At 41.3% G+C, this 17,912-nt stretch overlaps 1 protein-coding gene across 1 annotated transcript in view; it reads left to right on the plus strand.

The window, feature by feature from the left end:
* The window catches only part of ENPEP (glutamyl aminopeptidase (aminopeptidase A)), a 67,719-nt gene that overhangs the window by 47,923 nt on the left and 1,884 nt on the right, over window positions 1–17,912 (plus strand). Inside the window, exons 13-21 of the mRNA XM_004686477.2 lie at window positions 158–237; window positions 9,474–9,604; window positions 9,729–9,784; window positions 10,173–10,323; window positions 11,010–11,083; window positions 11,463–11,567; window positions 11,737–11,907; window positions 13,670–13,810; window positions 17,625–17,703. Coding sequence (XP_004686534.1) covers window positions 158–237; window positions 9,474–9,604; window positions 9,729–9,784; window positions 10,173–10,323; window positions 11,010–11,083; window positions 11,463–11,567; window positions 11,737–11,907; window positions 13,670–13,810; window positions 17,625–17,703 — 988 coding nt within the window. The remainder of the gene's footprint in view (window positions 1–157; window positions 238–9,473; window positions 9,605–9,728; window positions 9,785–10,172; window positions 10,324–11,009; window positions 11,084–11,462; window positions 11,568–11,736; window positions 11,908–13,669; window positions 13,811–17,624; window positions 17,704–17,912) is intronic.

A 17,912-nucleotide genomic window follows, 5' to 3' on the forward strand; every position in this document is an offset into this window, starting at 1 on the left:
TGCTGAGGGGAGCAGCGGGCGGGTCAGGAGGGGTCTGCCACACCATGTGGTCACCTCCGGGGCAGGCGGGAATCCAACTCATAGCTTCTCAGCGCAGTGCTTTAACCCACTGCGCCACCAGGGAGGGCCCTAAAGTTCTCTTTTTTAAAACTTTTAGTTACACATGGAATATTCCCGTTAATTGGTCTGCAGATGGTGTAACAAATACAGCATTCTTCAATAGGTCACAAGCAGAAGGTAAATATTATCATTTTATTTCTTCTTTGAATTAATGTATCACATTATTCTAAGTATGAAGAAACAGCAATAAAACCAGAACTTATGGAACTTATGATGTGAATTTCAGCTAAAGGAAACCTCTTTAAAATTCCTTGATGAATCCAAATCTTTATGTGTAATAATGAAAACTTTTCTACCTGATATTTTTTTTTTCATGTTTTATCATGACTGGCATGATAAATACCCGTTTTCAAAGGAGAAGGCCCCCATAGCCAATCATGAGAAATTTGCATATTAATTATTTTCCTTTCTTTCCTCCCTTCCTCCTCAACTCTTTCCCCCTTTATATCAGTTAAATGAGCCTCTGAGTTTCTTCACATATTATGTGACGAGTGTCTGGTTTTACAATTCTGTCTTTAAATTAGTTGTATCATGTCCCCAAATCAGCACTTTAGAAGCTTAAATGACTCCAGATGACCTTGTCTAAATTGACTTGTAATATATTTTTTGTTTGCATTTTCATTGGTAATATGTCCTCCTTTGTAAAAAAAAAAAAATGTGAAATTATTTATAAATAAGGAGACCTTATCACATGTTCTCTGATAACAGACATGACAAAACAGAGAACAAGGTTCTAGTAGCTGCAGGTTCTAGCAGCCTCCCCAAAAGGGTCCTGATCTGTAGACATTTCCGTTGTCTACAATGGAAGGAGGCTCTTCTCTACCCCATCCTATACAACTGGCGTTCAGAGCAGCACGAGACATGAAATTTCATCTGTGACGTCTTAGGAATCAAAGGCAACCACTTAGCATTTCCATCTGCCTATTTTTGCTCCTGCAAATTATACTAAAATAGTAATTAAGTATGACTTCCTCTATGGAAATTTTCTGCCTTTCTTTCTTTTTTTTAAAGGTTTGATTTATTTATGCATACAGAAATGGGGTACAGGCTTGAGGTGTAGGGGCGGTGAGAGAGGATTCACCAGAGACAGAGTGGGGAGCAGAACAGACAGATGACAAAGCAGCAGGCAGGTCAGGAGAGGTCTGCGCTGCCCTGTGGGTCACCCCCGGGGCGGGGATTGAACTTGTGCTGAGCCGCCACAGTTTCACGGTGCAGTGCTCCAGCGTACTGCACCACCAGGGAGAGCCCCATTTTCTCCATTTCTACTAGATTATTTTTCAGGCCAGCTTTATAAGAGATGCTGTGCAATTCACTTAAAGGTACAATTCAGTAATCTCACAGATATATGAGACCATCCTCATGGTCAATTTGAATCACCTCAAAAGGAAACACCATGCCATTTAGCTATGCACTCCAATATTCTCTTACACTCCTGCTCTACGCAACCACGAATCCATTTTGTTCTCTATAGATATGCTTACTTGGGGCATTTCAGGTGAATGCAATTGTATAGGTAGTTCCTGGTGGCTGCCCCTTTCCTCAGCCTCAGGTCCCCAAGGCTCAGCCTTGTTCTAGCTTGTGTCGTGATTTCAGTGCTTTTATCGCTAAATTATAGCCATGTGGTCTAATACCTTTCCTTTATCTATTCATCACCTGATGGGCATTTGGATTATTCTACCTTTGGGCTGTAATCAATAATGCTATTATATAAACACTTGTGTAAAAGTTTTTTGTTAGCTTTCAGGACTTTTACTTTTATTACAAATTCATTTGTGATTTTTCAGTATTACCGTAAACGCTACCAATTTTGCCATCATCAAGGGAAGACCCCTTTCTGCTGCTTTTACAACAAAGCTTCCTCCTGGTTATATCTGCCAACAATTGCTTTGTTATGGTCAGCAGTTCTCCTGAATTTGTCTAGAATCCCAGATCAATGCCATTTTGTCTTAGTATTTTTTATACACTTAGGTTGTGTTTGATATATGTTCTCTTTTATGATGTCTTCTTCATCTGACCACTTTATTGTCATGAGTTTATTTGCCAGAAGAAAATGGAGAAGGGGAAAAAAAGAGAAACTTTTAAAAATGTGTCATGCCCTGGTAAGACTCAGTGAGGCAAAGGTCTCAAGACAGGTGTCGCTGGCTTGGCATAGCCGGTACTGAGTACTTGGTCATGATGGTTAAGTGCAGGTTGGAGGAAAGTCTTAAGAGCTGCTGGATTTATTGTTTACACATTTAAAAGTACGAGCGATTCATCTACACAAATACAGTTTACCCAGAATTTTCATGTGATGAAACTGTGAACTGTCCAGGCAACCAAAAACAGCATTCAAAGGTGAACAATAGACATTTTTTCTTTGATGTCTGATGGACCTATTAGACAAGCTGCTTGTATAATGAAGCTAATTTTTAATTAGTGCGTGCTTTCAAGCAAGTATTTGTAGAGAGCTGACATGTGCCAGATGCACATGGAGATAATGCTGGGGCTGAGAAAGCAGTGTCCTTACCCCGTGGGCAGTGCTGGCTGGTCTGCAAGCAGCTGTCAAGTGAGTGCCTGGTGTCATCATAGCCAAGAGCACCCCCAGAGAAGTGCGCAGACAGAGGAGTTCAGGAAAGGGTCCTAGAGAAAAAGGCATCTAGGCTGAGAGTGAGTGGGTGGCTAGTGTAGGGCTCACGGTAGTTTCAGTGTGTGACAGGATTGACCCACTGTACTTGTGCTCTGGACAGAACAGTGGTAGAGGGTGGGGGCTCTCACAGTAACCCTTAGTCTCTGTCATTACACGTGCACAATTTTTTTTTGCTCTAGCTATCGACTCATCTCTCCCGCCCCACAGAATATTCCATGAAGAAACAGACTTACTTTTGTATAGCAGTGTTGGTGCTTTATCTCCAGCAGATACCTAGTAATTGTTCTTGAATGAATGAACAGACTAATGTCCACAGAGCTTTAATGACAAATCTATCTTTATCTGAAATTTCAGAATCATGACTGGTCACCAAGCCAGAAGCAAACTAGACATCTCTTCTTACTTCAAAGTGGCCGCTCCATTTTTAGACTATGCAATAAGTTCCTGCTTCCTGTTTGGGGACAACTCCAGCTCTCAGCTCGGAGCACAGATGACCCACACGTCCCCAGAGTACTGACTGGTCAATCAGCTCAGGTTACCCCGTCCTCCCCCCTACTGCCCCCCACCTCCTGGCTTCTTTGATGATTCATCAGTTAGAAATTTCCCAAGCAATAGTGGGACTTCCCCTAAGGTCTTTCGTGCATGTTTGCGCTGTTCACAATATTTCCAACCCTATAAAAAATGAAAATCTCACCAAAATGTTATTGATAAGAAGAGGATATCTATACATGTTGCTTTGTTTTTTCTAACCTGCCCCAAGTAACCTGTCCTCTCCCCAGCTATATTTTATGCCGCCAGATTTATCCGTCCTTATGCCTAATATTATATGTGAAGCAACATCATTGTTATACAATCCTCATATGCTTTCTCTTTTCTTTTTTCCAATAAATGATAAGCTGCTTGAAGAGAGAAAGGACACACCACACACCTTGTGCCCTGCCTGCCCTGCACCCACAAGGCACAGCTGTGCACATGCTACCACTCACTGAGGAGTTTAAGGTGGACTGATAATGGCCTTGTGCTCCAGATGTGTTGAGAGGTGGCCTGTGTGTTTTAGTCACCTGTTATTTCGAATAACAGTCAGCTGTTATTCTGCATATTGTCGCTGTTGTGTCTATTTAGTAGTAGTAGATTTTTCTTGCTTTTTACTCTGCCCTCTAACACGGAGAAGAATTGAAGACTGTCACAAGATATCAGATAACCAGTCTTGTGGAAACATAATGTCTTAAAATAGTCATTCCTAAGCACACAGCTTCTAGGTAGGGCATGGTCTAGACTTTGCGGAGACTGTTTTCATAACTCAGATTTGAGGATGTATTGTGCATGGTTTAGGTGACCAAATCCTGATGTGTTCATAGAAATGGATATTATTATAATTTGATGGTAGCTAATTTTAATATTTATATCAAAATAATGGGCATATGTCTTGAAGGTTAACACAAAGACAGGCTTTCTTCATTCTTGCAAGCTGAGCCTCAGGGAATTTTGAATTTTTATTGTGTCATTGTAGATTCAGTTTTGTATGTTCATAAATCATTTTCATTGGTCTAGTGCTGGTCAAGCAAGTCTTGAAAGAGTTATTCATATAAATCAAACATACAAACTTACTGACCTGTTCATCTACATACATAAACACACTGGCCAGAGTGAACCAGGCTACTCACATCAGCTAATAAGGTGTGTTCTCACAGAGAAAATTTTATTTTATTTTTAAAGATTTATTTATATATGCATACAGAACTGGGGTATAGGCCAGAGGTGCAGGGGTGGTGAGAGGATTCACCAGAGACAGAGTAGGGAGAATAGCAGGCAGATCAATGAAGTACACTGCTGAGGGGAGCAGCAGGCGGGTCAGGAGAGGTCTGCTACACCTCCAGGGTAGGGGATAGAACTCGCATTGAGACAGCCACAGCCAGCTTCGCAGTGCTGTGCCCCAATCTGTTGCACCACCAGAGAGGGCCAGGGAGTGTATTTAATAAAGGTAAAAAGAGAGTTAAGTTCTTGTGTTGACCAGAGGAGTCTCATTATTGCATTGCAGAGACTATCAGTGGTGATTTAGTGCAAAGGTTTCTTTTCATGCAGTAATCAGTGAGGGATTCTTGACCGGTCCCCTCTCTGAGGCAGCTCTCTCCCAAATGATGACTTAGAAACACCATCTTTTCCCTTCTCTGGCTCTCCCAGCACTCTTAGATCTTGGCTGACCCTGCTGGATCTTTTGCATCTGGCTAGAAGACAGAAAAAGATTATGAAAGGACCAGGCTAGGGATGCATCCATCACTCCTACCCACATCTTATGTGCAGCTGTCCATCACGCGCTCTGTCCTTACTGCACAGGCGGCTTATAGAGCTTCACCCGATAGCCAGAAGGACAAGGCCAGCAGCCACATATAGTCTTCTCTGTAGGAGCAGCTCTGTTAAAACGTCTGCCACACAAGCCACAGCTCAGCTGGGTGCCTCAGCCCCCAGAGACACAGATTGTCTTCACTAGCCTGCGCCCTTGCAGTTATTTCTTCCCAACCACCAAAACCATCCTTTTTTTTTTTTTAAATTTATTTAGTTATGCATACAGAACTGGGGTACAAACCAGAGGTGCAGTGGCAGTGAGAGAGGATTCACTAGAGATGGAGAAGGGAGCAGAACAGATTGACTAAGCACACTGCTGAGGGAAGCACCAGGAGAGACAGGAGAGGTCTCCCTCACTATGTGGGTCAGCTCCCTGGGCAGGGATTGAACTCACACTGAAGAGGCTGCGGCCAGTTTGCAGTGCTGTGGCCTAACCCACTGTACCACCGGGGAGGGGGCTCCATTTTAGTATTTTAAACAATTTATTTTTACATATTTTGTATCATTGTTTATTTATTTTTACAATGTTTGCTTTGTTTTCTCAGATGGAGTCCCCATAGAATTTCCACCACCAATTCACTCCTAGGGATTTACTAAAAAGAAATCCTTTTTAACAATGGGTTGCTGCTTTTCAGATTCCTGTTTATTCTTAGGAAAGTACCCTACCCACTTGCTGAACTTTAGGAAAGACTAATTACTACTGACACAATCGTTAAATACTTGCTTGAATACATGACCCATTGAGGACATTCCCACAAGTGGCTGACCAACGTATTTCATAAGGGATCATGTTAGTCTTCGTTTCAGAGAGTAAATTTTTCTTCCTTAACCCCAAATTCTGTAAGTGTACCCTATGGCGATGGCTGAGCCTTCAAGTTTAACTTCTGTGTCATTCATCCAAAAACTGGGAGAAATTTGACAAAGGCAGTTTTCAGTCTTCAACCATGTAGACATGTGAGGGAAGAGAAAAATAAGACTTTCCTAGAAAAAACCCTATTCAGAAAGAATTCAACAGTTTTATACATGGGGTGAGCAAGATTGAGAACAAAATTTGCGCGCTGAGAGATAGAGGATTATGTCACCATTAGATAAGCATTTTCATCCATAATGAAATTGCATGTTTAGGGTTCACTTTCAGTCAAAAAGGATTACTAGTAGTAAGACAGTCCCACCCAGCACGTGTTTTCTGTGTGTGCCTGTATACGAAAGAGACACGTGCACAGGAGATAAGGGCCAATCGTTAAGCGTAGTAGGTCATTTTTATATTCTTCTTTAGAAGGTTTTTTTGTGTTTTCCAAATATATCTACTTGGAACCACAAGGAACACATGCTGTCCTAATCAGAAAGAAGTTAGTAAATGGGGAGAGAGAAGGCACAGATGCCCTCCCTTCTGCAACCAGCTTTAGTAGCTCGGTCCTACTTACTTCACTATGTAATGACACAGCCCCGCAGGCTTTCGCTGTTGACAACTGTTCTGAAAGTAGCGTGAACTTGGAAAGGGCCTAACTACTGACTTCCGGGATCTCAGCTTCCTCATCCATAAAGTGAGAAAAATCACAGTAACTCTAGACAGGCTTAACTAGGCATATATAAAGCACACTAAAATGCTGCAGTATTTAGATGGATTGCCAGGAACTTCTCAATGTTATTTATATTTGCTTCGCTATTTATAGAGCTGGCAGCAGATCCTCTTTCATAATGATGGGAATGGCTAGCATCGCTGGACACATAGCTGGGTGACCGGTACTTTACCTGTGTTATCTTATTTAATCCTCACAACAGCCTTGTGAGGGACGCTTCTCCCTCTTTCCCTATTGGTGAACTGGGACACAGAGAGGTGAAGCGATGTGGCCAAGGTCACACAGCTAGTAAGTCACAGAACGAGGGTTTTAGCCTAGATCTGTCAGACTCGAAAGTTCATGCTCCTTCTCCTATAACATACGGCTCTGTACTTAGCAAGAGCCTCCCTCCTGATGCAAACATTCAACATACACGCTTGCCAAAGGATTAGTTTCCTTTCAACAACATGTCTCTGGGAGAATGACAAAGAAAGATAAATATTACGTGAGTGAGGTAAAGGTTTATAATTTGTCAAGTACCTACTCTGAAAGTTCCTAAAGAAACGTATTGTCTTGTTGAAGAGCTTACTCATATATTATGAAAAACTACCGTGTCCTGGAGACCATCCAGTTTTGCAAACACTTCCAAAATTTATATCATCTTTCCTCCCAAACTGACTCACCTTCCTCTTGTCTCTGATGGCAACATGTTACTTATCCGGTCATGCCAGCTGCGCTCCCTCCTTAACCATCCTCATTGGGCCTGAAAGGGCCTGATGTGTTGTGATGATTTTTCCTGTGATGTGTCTCTTGAATACATCTTTCTGTTTTCATCATCTCCACCTTGATCTAATCCCTTCTCTCTCCGCTAGTTTATTTCAGTCAATTCCAGGATCTCCTTCCAACAGACTTCCTAAATGCTATTATCACTTTCTAGAAAATGGACAGGTGGACTATTTTCCTGCTTAAAAATCTGTCTCTCAGGCCCTCCCTGGTGGCGCAACAGGTTAGGACACAGCACTGCAAGCTAGCCACAGCTGCTTCAGTGCAAGTTCAATCCCCAGCCCCGGAGGTGACCACCTGGCGCAGCAAACCTCTCCTGGCTCGTCTGCTGCTTCCCTCAGCAGGGCACTTCGTTGATCTGCCTGCTCTGCTCTCCATTCTGCCTCTGGTGAAGCCTCTCACCGCCCCTGTACATCTGGCCTGTACCCCAGTTCTGTGTGCATAAATAAATACATAAATGAGGAAGTTAAAACAAACAAACCAAAAAAAATCTATCTCTCACCTCTCTCAGAAGGACTCCTCACTGTGGCTCATGGCTCTCCCCCTTGCCTTTTTCCAGTATCACACACTGCACTGTCACCATGCACAATTCCTCAAATATACTAACTATTCCCACACCATTGTTCAAGTTGTATGTTTCCTCCTTGCAAACAAAAGAGTATATGACTTACAAGTACAGAAGTGAGTTTAACCAACACTGGTATTGTCACAGCTTAATTATCAAGTAAGCGGGTTTTGGGATTTTTGGGTTTTTTGCCTAAAACGAGGGTACTAGACAGAGGTGCGGCGGGTTAGAGGGTTCACCATGAGAGAGTAGGGAGCAGAGCAGGCAATTCTACTGCTGAAGGGAGCAGTAGGTGACCATGTGGGTCAGCACTGGGGCCAGGGATCTAACTCAGGCCATAGAGGTGATAGCACTGAGAATTAACCCCTAGGCCACCATAGAGGCCCTTAACTGATTTTTTTTTTAACCTGAATTATAAGTTTGTGCTCTTTTATTTTTCTAAGATTTATTTATTTATGCGTCCAGAACTGAGGTACAGGCCAGAGGTGCAAGGGTGGTGAGAGGATTCACCAGAGGACAGAGTGGGGAGCAGAACAGGCAGATTGAATAAGTACACTGCTGAGGGGAGCAGCAGGCGGGTCAGGAGAGGTCTGCCGCACCATGTGGGTCACCTCTGGGTTGGGGAGCGAACTCATGCTGAAGTGCCGTTCACCTCTTAGTGCTGTGCTTTAACCCTCTGTACCACCAGGGAGGGCCAGCTTCTATTCTTTCAACATTGAGCTTCTAAATCTATATATTAGAGCCCTTTGGAAATACTGGTTGCAGCTTTAGAAAGAAAGTTCATTTGGTAAACCCTTGGATAGAAAGACATAGATGGAATCAGTTGAAATGAGGAAGTAGATGACTTTGTAAAGCTAAATAAAATTGGAAAAGAAAGTCTGAAGTGCACCACAAAATCAAAACTGTGTCTGGATTTCAGCTCTACTGCATGTGCTTTTGACATTTTAAAAGCATTATGATCCTCAAATCATTATTCTGCTTAACAATAGTGATTTCCATTGATTAGAATTTTGATTTGAACTGACAATGTATTCTCTTAAAAGTTTACATATTTATCCCCATCCCACACTGCTCTTCAGTGAACATTTTTTGTAATGAGTCCATCGTGATTAGGAATATGTGACTTAGCCCTGGAAGGCAGTAACTTCTGTCTTTAGGCATTATTTTCTTTTGCTGAAGGATTGCAAGCACAGAATTATTTCACCCACTTGGGAAGCTTCTGTCAGTAGGGAGTGGAGGTCACCCATTGAGGGACAGTTATTCACATAGCTTATTTCTTTTTCACCTCATACACTACAGCAACATTCCCAAGTTGAACAACTAAATAAGAATTGAGGTTGGGGCTTTGGATCCAAATCAAACTTGAGTCCTTGAGACAATGTGTCTTTTTTTTTTTTTTTTTAACCCTCTGAGTCCAGCTTCTCTATTTACAGTGTATACAAACACCTTTCTCATTAGTGTTTATTTACCACAGCAGGCATCACTTTGACACCTAATCCTAGTGGAGGTTTTGTCAAAATAAACCCAGATCATATTGGATTTTATCGCGTAAATTATGAAAAATCAACTTGGGATACAATAGCTACCAATCTTACCACCAGCCTCCAGGTAAGGGAAGCAACAACCTTATTGTTTTATTTTTGCTCAACAAATAGCATCTTAATGCTATTCATTTTTTTCAACCTGCTTTGCTTTAAGGTCATGTTTTTTACCTCCTTTCCTTTATCTCCAGGACTTTTCTCCAGCTGACCGTGCAAGTCTCATTGATGATGCTTTTGCCTTGGCAAGGTGGGTTTTGGGGTGAGATTAGATTGTTTAAAATACTGTGGATTTTGTCACAACCCTTTTATTTATTTATTTATTTTTAAGATTTATTTATTTATGCATACAGAGCTGGGGTACAGACCAGGGGTGCAGGGTCAGTGAGAGGATTCACCAGAGACAGAGTGGGGAGCAGATCTACTGAAATACACTGCTGAGGGGAGCACTGGGCAGGTCAGAAGAGTCTGCCATGCCATGTGGGTCAGCTCCCTTGCTGGGGATTGAATTCGTGCTGCAGTGGCTTCTGAGAACTTCATAGTACAATGTTTTAACTAACCTGTTGCACCACCACGGAGAGCCCAAACTTACCTGTTTGTTAATGAATGTTTTCCTTATTTATTCATTTATTTATTAGAGCTGAGCTTCTGGGTTATGAGAGTGCTTTGAACTTGACCAAGTATCTTACAGCAGAACGGACTTATTTGCCATGGCAGAGACTCATTTCAGCTGTGAACTATATCATCAGCATGTTTGAAGATGATAAAGAGCTGTACCCTCAGATTGAGGTGAGGTTAATGCTGTATGTTAGAAAAGTCAACGTTTAGCTACTAATAGCAGGAGATGACTTCTGAGAGAAAGAGCTACTGAGGGACATACAGCATCTCTGTCTGTGCAGCGAAGTCACAGGAATTTGAGTAACTTGCCTAGACAAAACAAAGAGATGCTAGCTATTCTTTTCTTTTTTAAAAGATGTATTTGTTTACACATACAGGTCAGAGGTACGGGGATGAGAGGATTCACCAGAGATAGGTGGGGAGCAGAACAGGCCGACTGACTGAAATATACTGCTGAAAGGGAGCAGCAGGGAGACAGGAGAGATCTGCTGTGCCACGTGGGTCAGCTCCCTGGCCAGGGATTGAACTCATGCTGCAGTGGCTGCAATAGCTTCATAGTGCTGAGCTTTAACCACCTGAGACACCAGGGAGGGCACCCTATTACATATATTAACTAAGAACTGGAGGCTTAAAGGGGCTTACCCAAAGGTTTAGATAAAGATCCCCAATGGTCTTCTCTTCAGGACTCAAGCAAAATTGCTATATACTAAGAACTGGTAATATCCCTTTGCAAAAAGGATGGGCCCTCGGTTCCCTGAACCAATAGGAAACAAGATGGCAAAAGCAGGAGAGAGATGCAGGAAACTTGATACAGTGTAAACTGTACTTATTCATTGTACCTGGTGCTTTTATTTTAGAAATACTTCCAAGGCCAAGTGAAGCCCATTGCAGATGATCTGAAATGGGAAGATACTGGAAAACACCTCCAAAGGTTATTTTTTACTATTTTTTTTAAGATTTATTTATTTATTCGTACAGAACTGGGGTACAGGCCAGAGATGCAGAGGGTGAGAGGATTCACCAGAGACAGAGTGGGGAGCAGAACAGGCAGATCGACGAAGTACACTGCTGAGGGGAGCAGCGGGCGGGCCAGGAGAGGTCTGCTGTGCCATGTGGGTCACCTCTAGGGCAGGCGGGGATCGAACTCATGCTGAAGTAGCTTTAGCTTCTTTGTGGTGTGCTTTAACCCGCTGTGCCACTAGGGAGGGCCTATTTTTACTATTTTAAGACTAACATTGATTTAACATTTGTGCACATGAAGAAGTGTTGAAACTTCACCAGACACCATTTCTGTGTCTTTGCTTCCTCAGGATGCTCCGGGCCTCAGTGTTGGGGTTCGCATGTAAGATGGGAGACCAAGAGGCCTTGGACAACGCTTCCCAGTTATTTCAGAATTGGCTAAGTGAGAGAAAGAGGTAATTATTCATCATGTTTTCATTGAGAGAAGACTTTAAATGGAGACATGAGGCAGTAGGAAATTAAAAAAAAAAAAAGCAACCTAAGGCTGTGAAAGAAATTAAGTTCATTAAAAAATACAGTCTACTAGATGGAAAACTCTCTCTGAAAGTCACGTCCCTCTTCTAGCCTTCCTGTGAATCTCAGGCTTCTGGTGTATCGGTACGGCATGCAGAACTCTGGCAATGAAACTTCCTGGAACATCATGCTCCAGGAATATAGAAATACCTCATTGGCACAAGAGAAAGAAAAACTGCTGTATGGGTTAGCATCGGTGAATAATATTACTCTTTTGTCAAGGTAAGCTGGGGTTTTTATTTCACTTATATGGATGATATTTGATGGTTTGTTGTCTTAGTGTCTCTAAGACACAATGAAAGATTATTTTCCCAGAAAAAAAAATCCATGTTAGAGTTATTGGAAACAACCAGGATACGTTTCTTCGTATGAACTATTCTGGCAGTAGGTGGACTCCATGTTCCACATTGTCATCCAGGTTCTAGACCCTGCTCTTCCTGTTGTACCATTCTCGACATGTTACCTGTCTCATGACTTCAGAGCGCCAAGTATTTTGTCGTGGCACAAATATGCTTGATAGAAGACAGAATCAAGAGAGTGCCAGCTCCAGAACCTCTGTCTTTTATCTTCACCCCCCAACTCCATAATCAGTGCTGAACCATACTTGACTTTTGTGGGCTACGCTTTGGATCCAACATTTGATCATTTGAGTAGGATGAACTTGAACTTGTCAGGATACTCTGAGGTCTCACTCGACCTTCCGTAGCACCAAGAGTGCTAGGACTCAAGGCCAGAGCAGAATGGGCTCTGTCATCAGAGGAGGCATGTCTGCTATAATGTGTACACACACAAACACACAAACACACAGGAAAATATCCAACAGCCCCCGCCATCTGTTGCTTTGCTTTGTGCAGTTTTAGTGACCCACAGTCAACTGTGAGCCAAAAAAGACTTTTTTTTAATTTTTATTGTAGTTATTTATGTATATAGGAGCTAGGGTGTTTGGCCAGAGGAGTGGGGGTCAGGTGGTGAGAGGATTCACCAGAGAAGGGGTGGGGGTAGAACACATGGATCTACTGAAATACACTGCTGAGGGGAGCAGCGGGGAGACAGGAGAGATCTGCTGTGTCATGTGGGTCAGCTCCCTGGCCGGGGATCGAACTCAGGCCATACCATGATAGTACTGACTCCTAACCCCAAGACCACCAGGGAGGCAGACCACCAGGGTCTTTCACCATTTTGCCTCACGGCTAGTTATCACTCTCTTGTTCTCTGCCCTAGGATAGTCTATTGAGAACCTGATCATCTTGATAATCTTCAAATCATCACTTTGATCCATTACTTTGATGGCATTGTACTGATTGATCAGATGGGGGTGGGGAGGACAACAGGAAGACTGCTTAGGTGGCTTACTTGTAAAAGAGAGGGAAAGATGAATTATTAAACAAAAATTCAAAGGCCTACTCTCCAGTGGTCTACTGCGTGTCAAGGTAGTCTCTAAATACAGCTCTGACATTATGCTGTGGTTTAATATTTATTGAACTTAGGTATACTATAATTATAACCAAATAATCTAAGCATACACAGTATTTCTGAAAATGTAGAGAACAGGAAACAAGCCTTGAGTATTACTCTGTAGAAAGAAGGCATATAAATATGTTCCCTTAATTTCTAGCTACTTTCTTTTTTATTTCTGTGGAATAATCGGCAAATGGGTGAAAATTTTATATTCAATAAGTGCAACTATTTTTCATATTAAGGTTGAAATTATCTTTTAAATTATTTTTAGTAATTCTAAAATAGTTCCATCTTTAAAGGTTGTTTATATTTTACTAGTGCTCAACATCATAAATTGTTCTTTTAAAATAGTCAACTACTTTGCACACTTTTAAATTGTTTTATTATTTGCTATATTTCATTAACATTGTCAGTTGGTGACTTAGGAATGGAATTATCAAAAGGAAAGCTATGTTCCATGGGAAATAGCTAAGGGTGAACATTAAAAGTTCAGTTTAAAAATTTTTTTCTGTTTGACTTCTCTCAGGTATTTGGATTTACTCAAGAACCCAGACATTATTAAAAGTCAGGATGTGTTTACAGTCATCCGGTATATCTCATATAACCGCTATGGGAAAACCATGGCCTGGCAATGGATACAGCTCAACTGGGAGTATCTCGTCAACAGGTGGGACAATTAGAGGGTGGTTTGCTGTTCTCTTGGTCCGATCCCTGTACACATTCTTTCTTTTTCTCGTTGCTGAACTTTCTCTGACATCTATACCATGTCTGAAAAGGCACATTATCAAAGGTAAGAGATCGTAGTATTTTCCTTCTAGGAGGAAAGCAATGAGCTAGTTGATTTTAGCATAATTATTTTCCCTGGAAAGTCTTATTTCGAATCGACCTACAGAATTCTGAAATCCAGAGACGTAACTAAATTGTGTTATTTTTATTCTTTAATATTTAAAAAAAAGGATTTATTTATTTATACATACAGGAGCTTGTTGTAGGCCAGAGGTGTGGGTGGTGAGAGAGTTCACCAGAGACACAGTGGGGAACAGAACAGGTAGATCTACTGAGGGGAACAGTGGCTGAAGCAGGAGAGGTCTGCTGTGCCATGTGGGTCAGCTCCCCAGCCAGAGATCAAACTTAGGTTTCAGTGGCTGGTAACTGCTTGATAGTGCTGTGTCTTTAAGCCGTGCACCACCAGTGATGCCTCTGTGTTATTTTTAATTTGGTTAAAACATACCGATATAGTGGCCCTCCCTGGTGGCGCAGCGGGTTAAAGCACAGCACTGAGAATCTAAAGCCGCTTCCGCATGAGTTCGATTCCCGCCTGCCCCGGAGGTGACCACATGGTGTGGCAGACCTCTCCTGACCCGCCCGCTGCTCCCCTCAGCAGTGTACTTCGTCGATCTGCCTGTTCTGCTCCCCACTCTGTCTCTGGTGAAGCCTCTCGCCGCCCCTGAGCCTCTGGCCTGTACCCCAGTTCTGTATGCACAAATAAATAAATCTTTAAAAAAAAAAAAACATACCGATATAGTTCTGCTGTTTGTACTAACACTTAGATAAGGTCAGGTGCATTTTTTTTTTAAACAAAAGTTTATTTTTACATCATTTTGTACATTTTTTTTCCATCTCAATTGTAATCGCCGCAGGTTTCCCATCACCAAGTCACCCGTGTGCCATCACCATAATCCCGTGCATTTCCCTCCTCACCCCCCTGTTTTTGATCCCATTCCCCACTCCACCCCTGCAAAATGCCTCTGGTATATGGTTCAGGTGCATATTTAATTTTCAATATTTAATGAGAGCTGAATGAGAATTGAGATTACAAGAAATATATGTAATGAAAAACAATGCCTCCTTTCAAATTATTGTGAGAAGATATAAAATGTTTTATTATGCATAATGGCTTGGCATTCCCTTATTGTTTATTAAACAGAGTATTTCTGGAAGCTTGTTGGAATAGTTCTGGCTATATTTATTTTAAGTTGTCCCTTTTTTCACTTTAAAACACTGTTCATTTTTATACCTATTAAGAAATAAGTAGGAAAAAAAACAAGTATTACCTTATCATTAAAATTATAAACATCTGGCCTTAAAAGAAACCTATTAGACCAAATTCTGAATTTTTTTAAGAAAAATAAATTGGTAAGCTATTTCCAATGCAAATTCCAAACCCTTGCTCAAGGCTTTAGCTTTTCTTCATAGTCTAATGATCTAATTCCATGAGGTCTTATTCCAAATAGCCTCAAACACAAAACTATATATAACCACATTTTCAGACACACAAAAAAACAATCAATATTAATTGTGGTTAGTTTGAATAAATAGAATTTCTCTATTAAAGTTGGATAAGCCAAATTAAATGAGTCAGTTTTATCCAAATATTTCCAAACTCTTGAATGTCCTCCAAACTTCAGAATGAATGATTTTACAGACTCCATTTCTGACAATTTATTATCATCTTAAAGAAGCAACTTTTTAATAAACTTTTACCATGTGATCTTAAATTTTATTTTATTTATTTAGACATACAAGAACTGGGGGGTGGGTGGGTAAGATGACTCACCAGAAACAAAGTGGGGAGCAGAACAGGCTGATCTACTGAAATACACTGCTGAGGGAGCAATGGGCAAGACAGGAGAGGTCTGTGCCATGTGGGTCAGCTCCCTGGGTGGGGATCTAATTTGGGCTACAGTGGCTTGCTGATAGTTTGATAGTGCTGAACTTTAACCCCTGCATCAACAGGGAGGCCCCACCATGTGTTTTTATGACGTGATATCTACATCACTAGTATCCTTTCCAATCTGAGATTTAACTGTAAAGTTCCAAAGATACTTCAGAAATTATTCATTGCTTTTATTTATTCCTCTAAACTTTTAGAAAAAACTGTGAAGTCAAATGAATGCAATAAATCAATAATATATGGTGTAATCATATCTGGGCTTAATTAATAACTGTGGATGAAAAATTAAGTCAGTGAGACATGTCTGAAACCACTTAAACACTACCTTGTAAACAAAATAATTCAAAAAGCAAGTACAAGTTTTGTGTGCATCAAAACCATTTCTTTTGGATGATGTAATAATACTTATGTAAATATTAAGTCCAAAAAGGTGAATTTTAGGTAATATAGTTTTCAAAATACTTGAGATATAATTAAATACTTATCTTTGTTTTCAAAGTAATCAGTATGATAAATATACAGTACATTTCCCCATAAATATTACTCTTTAATGAAAGAGTTTCTCATATGAAATTGTTTCATTCTTATATTTATATAGGTAAATATTTATATAGGTATTTATATAGGTAGCTGCAGTTTTGTTTTTTTTAATATTTATTTAATTATGCTTACAGAACTTGGTACAGGCCAGAGGTATGGTAGGTGAGAATATTCACCAGAAACAGAATAGGGAACAGAATAGGCAGATCTACTGAAATACACTGCTGAGGGGAGCAGTGGGCGGAGGCAGGAGAGGTCTGCTGCACCATGTGGGCCACCTCCCGGGCTTGGACCAAACTCATACTGAAGTGGCTTTAGCCCACTGCACCACCAGGGAGGGCCCTGGTTCATGTTTTAAAAATAATTTTTGTTACTGTTTTTATTCCACTGTGTTAGCTGTTAGGAGGAAAAAATACACACACGCACACCACAATCGTTTGTATTATGGTCTGTAAACAAATGTCTGATTCTTGCTCAGTTAGAGAGAAAATAAAAATATGAGTTCTAAGTTTCTATCTCAGCTGCAAGTGCTCTTAGTTGTCTAGATGATACAGATCATCATCGCAAATATGCAGGTAGCTAGCAGCTAGTCAGTCTATTTGAAAGCAGAGTAATTGCCGATGTTCGAATCTCAGTGCCTACAGGAAGATGCAGAGTATTACCATGGAGGAGATAGCGCCCCCTGCCGTACTGCCGTAACAGAAACAAGGTGCAACAGCTTCAAAGACATAAATGATTATTTCTCATTCAGGTCAGCCTCTGACCTGATTTCAAGATGTTAGGTAGTTCCAGCTCCGGCCCTGGAAGCCTAGTGCACATCTTATTTGTGTGGCCGGAACTTGAAAGAAGAGGGATAGCAAGTCTACTTACTACAAGCAATACCCCTTAATTAAGCAAGGCGGGGCAGGATTCCTTTGGCTCATCGGTCAGAATCTAGTCACGTGTTTCCACCCAGCTGTGAGGGAGGCTGGGGGCAGGTGGTGTCTAGTGGTGTCTGGGGCGGGGAGGGGGGTTGGCAGAGTTAGAGAAGACGCCAAGCTGTCGCCCACATGAGGAAGGGCCGTGAGGACCCCTCCAAAGAGAAGCACAGAACTGATTCAGACTAGCCTCAGAAGAATCATTTTAAATGTGATGTCTGACTCTGGTTTATTTACATTGAAAGTCACTTTATTACAAGCTCACTCAACAAAAAGGAAATGTGTGCATAGACAGAAGGGGTTATTCTGGCCACTTGCACTTGCACTTACTTCCCTCCATGTCTCTTCAGATTCACAATCAACGACAGAAACCTTGGCCGGATTGTCAGCATAGCAGAACCATTCAACACAGAACTGCAGCTCTGGGAGGTATGGACATCATCCTCTGTGCTTGTCTAGAGACAGAATGAATCTAGAAAATAAATAGAACGGGCATTTTCTTTATTCAGATCAGGAAGACAAGAAGGAAGAGGTTATTCTTGCTTCTTATTAAATATACATCTATTTTTTATTTATTTATTTTAAGATTTATTTATTCATACAGAACTGGGGTACAGGCCAGAGATGCGGAGGGTGAG

The sequence above is a fragment of the Condylura cristata genome, unplaced genomic scaffold (assembly GCF_000260355.1).
Source record: "Condylura cristata isolate star-nosed mole 26May11 unplaced genomic scaffold, ConCri1.0 scaffold00021, whole genome shotgun sequence".
NCBI classification, from domain to species: domain Eukaryota; kingdom Metazoa; phylum Chordata; class Mammalia; order Eulipotyphla; family Talpidae; genus Condylura; species Condylura cristata.